The following is an 8,426-nucleotide window of genomic DNA, read 5'->3' as shown; positions in this document are numbered from 1 at the left end:
GCTATTTTTTGGTTGTAGCCATTATTTTTGTTTGGTGGGTCCGGGCTGGATTCGAACCCGCCACCTTACGTGTATGTGGCTGGCGCCTTAGCTGCTTGAGCCACAGGCGCCGAGCCAGGGCAAGGATTCTTGACTCTGCAATCATAAAATTCCAAGTGCCATGCTTAGAGCTTCAGATGTATTTACAGAAAATGAACAGCTGGGACTCAGAGAGGTGGACTAACCTGTCTGAGGTCACACAGCCCATCAGAAGAATTTGCCCCCCAGGCCTGATTGCTGCAGAATCAGCTCTGGGCATTGAAGAGTCTATGACTCTAGGACAAAAAGTCCAGATTCTAAGACACTAAACTTGAAAATAGCATGCAATTATTTCTTACTTTAATGCCTGGCAACTTATATGCATCAGCTCAGCCAATGCTCACAAGAGTTCTGTGAGATCAGCACCGGCATAAGTTGTGTTTTCCAGATGCATTTTCCACGAGTAAATCGTGGTTTCCAGAGGGAAGGCTGGTGGGAGTGAGGGACACCAGTAGTTAGGGGAGGGGCCACTCTTGGAACTGGCTTGTCCTGCTAGCCATTGAACTCTCCTGGCTTTCTTCACTCCTAGAGTCTGTCAGTTGCACACTCCGCGATTTCTAGCTGAGTCTCCGATTCCAAATCAGAGATGAGAAATCCTGGGCTCTGGGGAATTTCCTGAGGCCACAAAGGATTTGATCATTCAGGGCTTTCTCCAGCTTTAGGTATGATTTAATTCAAAGTCTCTGCCCGCTCCAGGTCAATGAAGGGTACAGCGAGTGGGGGAGGCAGGAATCCCCCTCACGGCTAGCTCAGGGGTCCCCACCAAATCCCGTGAATCCCCGTGACGCCTCCATTGGCTGCACCTCCGTTGGGCGCCCCCGGCTCCAGGCAGCTCGAGTGCGCGGGACCACGGCTCGGGGGCCGGGCGGAGGCAGGAACAATGGCCCCCTCCCCTCCCCTGGCCGGTGGAGGGTGGGGTCTCCCCGCCCCGCCTCCCTGCTCCTCCCCCGACAAGGCGATGAGGTAATCGCGCCGCCGAGAGGCACGCGCAGCCGGTGCCCAGCCCGGTCGGTCCTAGTTCTCCCCGCGCCCCTGCCCCGCCGGCCGCCGCCCCCCGCGCCGCCCCGGCCCTGGCCGCCGGCCGCACCATGACCGAGCGCTGCAGCCTGTGGAGCGCCCTGTCGGCCGCCGCCTGCTGCTTCTACCGCGGCTCCTTCGTGCAGGTGCAGGTGAGGGGGCGGCTCGGTTCCGGCCAGGAGTGTGGGGCTGGGACCTCCGGCCGCTCCGCTCAGGCTCAAGAGCCAGGGACCCGCAATCCCGCGGTGCGGGTCAGGGTCGGGCCGGGAACGGCAGACTGGCCGCGGAGGGGGCGGGGTCGCCCTGGCCTCACCTCTGGGTGCCCGGGCTCTCTGCGGGGTGAGGGTCCAGTGGCCGCTCCTGGGACTCCGGGCTGCGGAGATGCCGGTCTCGTCCTGCCTCCGCTACAGCAGGGAGCTGAGCCGGGCCCCACCGGGAGATGGGTTTCCCAGCAACCTGCAGCTCCTACGGCTAGTACTCTGGCCCCTGCGGCTGACCCGGGCACCCTAACTCCCCATTGTACCGGGAGCGCTGGGCTGGGGTCTGCAGGCTGAGTGAGGAGCAGGGAGTTGGGGGATGCTGCAGGAGCCAGGACTGGTGCTAGAGCTCCTGTCACACTCCGACCCTCTAGGTGGGCTTGGGCATGCCTGGGGTGCGAGTTTCTCCCAGCCCAGCTGGCCGGTCAGTGCAGGACGGCGCCGTGGTAGCGAGAGGGTTAAACGGAAAGGGGTGGAGGGGAGGACCCGGACCCGCCTCTCTGCGGAGCATCTTTTGGAGATGGCATTGCTTGGGCTTGGGATACTGACAGGAGGTGAAGCGGGTGCTGGCGGCGAGTCGGTGGGAAGGGGTTAAGACCCTGGCGGGGTGTCTCCGCGCTCCTGCCTCCCAAACCCCCGGGAGACGCCGGGCGCGTCACCTCTGCGCTCCCCCAGGCTCACACACGCTCAGCCCGCCTGAATGACTGCCCCGCCGGTGGAGCGCAGCATCCTCGCACCGGCCAATCAGGCGCGCGCAGGCCGGGAGGCGGTGAGATCATCTCTGGCCAATAGCAGGGCACCAAGCACCGGGATGCAGCATTCGCAGCCCAGCCCTCCCCCCCAACTCTTGGGAGGTGAGAACCCCCAGGTCGAGAATGAGGAGAAGGGCATAGGGACCTTAGGGGTCCTCACCCTCAGGTGTGTAGGAGGACACCTACACAGAGTTTGGTCCCCTCAAACTCTGACCATTGATTAGGGCTGGAAAACAGGAGCCAGTCTCCTGTCACAGATGGGGGGGGGTTGGGGGGGGAATGACTTGTTCAAGGCCATGCAGTGGTAGAGTCTTGGGGACAGGTTCTTTAGCACACAGCCTCCTCCCCTTCTTTGCCCATGTCCCTCTGCCACCTCCGATGGAACTGGGGTTACTCAGTGGCATGCTTTTTGTGAAGGAGTAAGGCGTCAGAAATCTGGGGTCAGAAGTCCTGGGTACAGGATCCCTTTTTCCTGTGAATCCTACTCTTACCGTCACACAGTTTGCTGTGATATGAGGAGGGTGGTCTCAGCTGCTGTAAGTGCTGCAGAAGGAGAGGAAGAGAGGCTGGGGACCACTTGGACTAGTGTAGGCACCTGAGAAGGCCTAAATGGGCCTCTCTGCCCTTCTGGGACATCATTTTCTACCATGAGCAGAGGCTGTGTGGATTCCCATCTCCAGACCCCACCTTTCCCCTGAGCACCTGCACAAACCACCCACTCCCACCATCTGTCTCCAGAGCCCTGCAGGCTCCTTAAAGCTGACATTTTTGTGGGCCCACCGCCAAGCTGCTCTGCTCCAGCATTGCCCACTCAGAAAGTGTCCCATTGTCCTCTCAGGATCTCAGCCTTGAGTCCTCTCTGACCCTTCTGCCCCTTTCCCCACACCAATCAATGTCCATCTAAACACCCACCCCCACTCTCTCTCCCTACACCCCACCCTGCCCTGCCTTTGCCTAGAAAACATGAGGCTACTCTCTGGAAGCAGAGCAAACCTGCTCCAACATTCACAAGCCTCTCTTGTGGTCTCTGGGTAAACCCCAGCTCCCCAAGGCCACCTCACAGACCTGCACACATACCCCTGCCCTCATAGCCCCTTTGCAGCTTCTCTCCGATATCCTCACCATCCACCCTTGGCTCCACCCACAGGGTCCTGCCTTTGCTGTTCTCTCCTCAGAAGCTCTTCTCTGCTGACCTGCCTGCCAGATGCTTTGGCTTGGCATGTCCTGTCCTTCCTCAGGCCTCAGCAAAAACACTGCCTTTCAAGGGAGTGATCCCTGACTCTGCCCCCTGTATGTGTTGGGGGGCGAGGTGTCTGTATATCTCTGAACATTCTGAAAACCCAGAATTGATTGTCAGTGTCTACATGAGCTTCTGCGGGGCAGAGGCCACCATCCTGGCCACCTGGGGACCTCAGCCCCAGCACAAGACCACAGTGGGGGCGTCATCGATATTTAATGAATGAAGTCAGAGATTCTGGGTATCTCTGAAGGTGGGAATCACAATGTCATGGGAGCAATGTAGATTGAGGTAAACTGAGACAATGTCAGAGTAAAGGAGTGGAGAATAGAACTGCAATAGAACTGCAGAGCTAGGAGGTGAGATCTGTGGACGATCTAAGGTGGCAAGGCATGGACTGGAGGACTCTTGGGCTCCAGAGAGCAGGGGATCCTAGAGAGGGACTCACCTTGGATGAAGCTGGACTCCTTATTGCTCTCCTTTGTCTGTCATCCCTTCTGGTCAGCTCTGGAATCTGTCTTGGAACATCCATCCTTGGGGCCTGGAGTTATGGGGAGGGAGAGGAAGGTCTGCATGTTGTCCTCACAGTGACAAGGGTGCCTGTGTGCCAGTTGCAATGCTCTGGAGCATTGTCTCCTTTCATCCTTGCAATGGGCAAGGCAGGTTCTGTCATCATACCCATTTTACTGAGGAAGAAGTTGAGGCCCAGAGAACTCACCTGGCACATCCAGGATTGGGCTGAGCTCTGTGGTAGGGAGGCACCTGATATTGGAGGTTCTCCCCATGATGCCCTTGGTGCCCCTGGGATTGGTCAGCCTCCAACCTCAGGTTACAGTAACCAGGAGACCTTGAGTTTCCCTGCTGGGCTGTGGTTTCCCCATCTGGCAAGGGTTTCTTGAAATTGCAAGGAGGAAAGCACCTTGGGAATTGTAAAGGGCAATGCACATGTCTTTGTGGGGGCCTGCATGCCCTCATGTGTATCCTTATGCATCAGCTCTGTGGTTCATGCCTTTGCCTGCAGTACCTGCTGCCTTCCCTCCAAGATTCACTTGTAGAAATCCTCCCTCCCCCACCTTCGAGATTAATTTGGTATCAATAATTAGTGTTTCCATATTGCCATCTTGTCCAGGAAGGCTTCCCAGACCCCTCCACTTCACCCAGACTTAATCTCTTCCCTTCTGAAAGTCGCCACCCTCTTTGCCGCTGTCCAGTACTGTGGTGCTGACCACAGTCGGCTCAGATGCTCATATTACTGTTGCCTCTCCGGAACCTAGGGGCATCCTTGAGGACATGGACTGGTTTATGGGTCACCACATCCACCTGTCACACATAGCACAGGGCCTGGAATGCAGTAGGTATTGTTTGGTGGGATTAATTAAAATTTCTTTACTTCTGCTGGGATAAGGACCCATGGGTAAGGACCTTCTGGGCACCTGTGCCTTAGTATTCCCAGAGTCCCAGGATAGGAGGTGTTCACCTAGTGTAGGGTGACATCAGGAGGGAAGAAAGAAGGGGAATTTGAGTTAGATGTTAACTCTTCCTATCTTCCGCCCAGTTCTCAAAGGAGAAGTACATCCTGGACTCATCACCAGAGAAATTGCACAAGGAGTTGGAGGAGGAGCTCAAACTCAGCAGCACAGATCTCCGCAGCCATGCCTGGTACCATGGCCGCATCCCCCGAGAGGTGAGTGGCCCCTGAGCTGGGACCGCAACCCTGGAGCCTTCCACTTACCACCTTAGCCAACACCAGCCCTGGCCCAATTCTCAAATATTGCTTGGCAGGTTCAATCAGAATCGAATGGAATGAGGTCTAGCTCCGCCACGTATTTATTGTGTGATCTTGAAAAGATGCTTCACCTCTCTGAGCCTTAGTTGCCCAATCTGTAAAATGGAGGATAATAATAGTACCTACCTCAAAGGGTTGTTGTGAAAATTAAATGAAATACTGCAGGCAAGGTAATTAACATGATGTCTGACACCAGTGAGCTCAATGAATGTTGGTCTTTGTTGTTATTATTATCATTGTTATTGTTATGGTCTATACATCAGTCTCTTATGGGTTTGGTTAATGATTGATACATTTGAGCAACTCAGTTTTGGAAAAGTTGAGTTTCTGGGCTGAGGTGACTTTACAAGCCACATACTTGGGCTGATAGATCACCTGTTCCTTTTTTCATTCACACTATGAATCTTTGCCAGGCACCAACTCTGTTGGGATCTGTGCTGGGCACCATATGAGACTTGAGGGCTGATGACCAGGGGGCAGTGGTGGTGGCTGACAGGCAATTAGACAGAGCCTGGTAGGAAAAGAGTAAGAATAGAGTACCCAGCATGATATGGGTGAGCCCTGAGGAAGGGGCACTGAGGAAGGAAGCCTTTGTGAGATGAATTGGAGTTCAGCATTTGGGCAGGGCGGGAAAGCAGCTTGAGGGTGCAAAGGCTCAGAGACATGCCAGACCACTGGGTAGTTGGAGAATGAGGATTGGGGATTGACTCTGTCCAGCAGGAAGTGTGAGAAGGAGTGAGTCGGACACCTGGGTCTCAGATCACAGCAACCCCTGCTCCTGTAGACCCTTGGTCTTTGTGACTTCTGTTCCAGGATATGTTGTCCTATTCCTGAGCCTCTGTGCCCCAGACCCAGTTCAGTGTGGCTGGGCCTCTCCTCTGGCTGGGGTGTACCCTCTGAATCTGGGTCTCTGCTCTCAAGCTTCAGATGTTATATGTCTCTGTTCACTGGGTCCTCTACAGCCTGGGCCTGGTCTTGGTGTCCCCCAATCCTGGGTTGCAGTTTCCCCTAGACTTTGGGTCTGGGCTTCTCCTGGCCCTGCCCTACTCCAGCCTAACCATGCGTCCTGCAGGTTTCAGAGACCTTGGTACAACGTAATGGTGACTTCCTCATCCGGGACTCGCTCACCAGCCTGGGTGACTATGTGCTCACGTGTCGCTGGCGCAACCAGGCCTTGCACTTCAAGATCAACAAGGTGGTGGTGAAGGCAGGGGAGAGCTACACCCACATCCAGTATCTGTTTGAGCAGGAGAGCTTCGACCATGTGCCTGCCCTGGTGCGGTACCATGTGGGCAGCCGCAAGGCTGTGTCGGAGCAGAGTGGTGCCATCATCTACTGCCCTGTCAACCGTACCTTCCCACTGCGCTACCTTGAGGCCAGCTACGGCCTGAGCCAGGGCAGCAGCAAGGCTGCCAGCCCTGCCAGCCCCTCAGGCCCTAAGGGCAGCCACATGAAGCGGCGCAGTGTCACCATGACCGACGGGCTCACCGCAGACAAGGTCACCCGCAGTGATGGCTGCCCCAGCAGGTCAGCCAGGCCCCCATTTGTCAAAGGGGGGTGTTGGTAATAAGAGTGCTGGTGAAAAAGAAGAGGCCTGGCCACAATGAACTGGAGCCTCAGTGTGCAGGGAGGAGCAGGAAGAAGGTTGGGATGTACTGTGTGGGCGTCTAGAACACAAGATTTGCGAGGAGGCAGACCCAGCTTGCAGTCTCAGCTCTGTCATTTGCTGGGCCCTGTCACTTCTCTTCTCCATGTTTCTCCCTATAAGGGTCTCCACTGAGCAGCCTTCCCTGCCCCAGAGGGAGCCCTGGGTGCTATCCTGAACCAGAGAGAGGCCTAGTCCACCTCCCTCAACCCTGTTCAGTTAGGCCAAGGCCCACATCAGAGCATAGGGCCTTGCAATGTGGTGACCACAGCCAGGGTATGGACTGTTCTCAGCAGCATTTTAGTGACACCTGGTTGCCTCCAGGGCTGAGTAAGACCAGGCCTCAGATGCCAGGAAAAGCCCCAGCAGCTAATGGTTCCTGAGGCCCTTCTGTGCTCCTTGTGCCAATCTCACTGGCTTCCACATCCCCCTGGGAGGTGGCTCCTGCTCATACCCCCACTTTATAGGTGAGGAAATAGGCTTAGAGAGGAGAAGCTCCTTGCTAGAGAGTGATAGTATCAAGATTTCAACCTAGATCTATGGACTCCAAAGTCTATGTTCCTAATTCTTGGCTGTTTGCAAAAAGATGGGTTCTCCTTTGCTACCAGCATTTGGATATACCTTCATGGCCCCATCTCCCTGGGCCTAGGTTGAGTGCTGCTAGCTAAGGATTTGATGGACAGATATGCCCTGTGGCTAGCAGCTACTTGGCCTGTGGTTTGGAACCAGTGAATATATTGGTGCCAGGATCCACAGACAGTGTGTGCCTGAGACATTCTGAGCATCATCTAGGAACAGTGAGGAGGGGCCAGGATGGCAGGCCTAGCTCCCTGAAGATCCCCACCCAGCCTTCCTGCTAGCCCTGCTCTCCTCAGTCAGTTCTCCAAGTTGGGGAAAGGTTTCCAGGGAGGTGGGACAGTTGTGCAGGTTGTAGACTTCACCAGAACTTCTGGCCTGGGGGCAATGGGGAGCTAAAGTCAAACCTACCCTCTGCACATCAGCTGAGGGCACTAGTGCAGGGCCATGTCTACCCAGAGAATGGGTGCAATTGATTAATTTGTATGAAGGCAACTTGTGGAGTGGTAGGGTTCTGGCCTGTACTTCCGTTCTCATCCTTTTGGGGATAGGAGAGACACAGAGGAGCCTGAGAGGCCTCTGATCATCTGGGTGCCCCCAGGCTTTGTTTTCCTAATCTGCTTCAAGCTGTGTGGAAGGGGAAAGCTGGGTGGAGATGGAGAAGGAGAGAAGGATAGTGTGGGCATGTGACTGGAAACCAGGGGGGTGGAAGCAAATTGTGCCAGTGGGAGTGAAGGGTGGGGTCCCCATCTCTGCTACTGACTTGGTGTGTGACCTCAGCCCAGCCCTCCCTTCTCTGGGCTTCAGTTTTCATGTCTGTCAGCTGAGAGGCTTTTCTGTCTCTGAAGTTTATGGGGCAGATGTGGGCGGAAGGGTCCCAGAGACGGACTGAGGCCCATGAAGGTGTCTGCTCCACAGCACATCACTGCCCCACCCTCGGGACTCCATCCGCAGCTGTGCCCTCAGCATGGACCAGATTCCAGACCTGCACTCACCCATGTCACCCATCTCTGAGAGCCCCAGCTCCCCTGCCTACAGCACAGGTATGGCCAGCCACACAGGTAGGACAGGTTGGGGG

At 55.8% G+C, this 8,426-nt stretch overlaps 1 protein-coding gene across 3 annotated transcripts in view; it reads left to right on the top strand.

The window, feature by feature from the left end:
• The window catches only part of SH2D3C (SH2 domain containing 3C), a 35,072-nt gene that overhangs the window by 16,904 nt on the left and 9,742 nt on the right, over positions 1 to 8,426 (top strand). For all 3 annotated transcript variants that reach the window (XM_003785325.1, XM_023510606.1, XM_023510607.1), the window contains 3 exons: positions 4,897 to 5,025; positions 6,200 to 6,654; positions 8,267 to 8,391. In XM_003785325.1, coding sequence (XP_003785373.1) covers positions 4,897 to 5,025; positions 6,200 to 6,654; positions 8,267 to 8,391 — 709 coding nt within the window. The remainder of the gene's footprint in view (positions 1 to 4,896; positions 5,026 to 6,199; positions 6,655 to 8,266; positions 8,392 to 8,426) is intronic.

Source organism: Otolemur garnettii, unplaced genomic scaffold (assembly GCF_000181295.1).
Source record: "Otolemur garnettii isolate 467f Iridium unplaced genomic scaffold, OtoGar3 scaffold00014, whole genome shotgun sequence".
Classification (NCBI taxonomy): domain Eukaryota; kingdom Metazoa; phylum Chordata; class Mammalia; order Primates; family Galagidae; genus Otolemur; species Otolemur garnettii.
The sequence above is the reverse complement of the archived record's forward strand: the minus strand, read 5'-3'. Positions and strand labels throughout refer to the sequence as shown.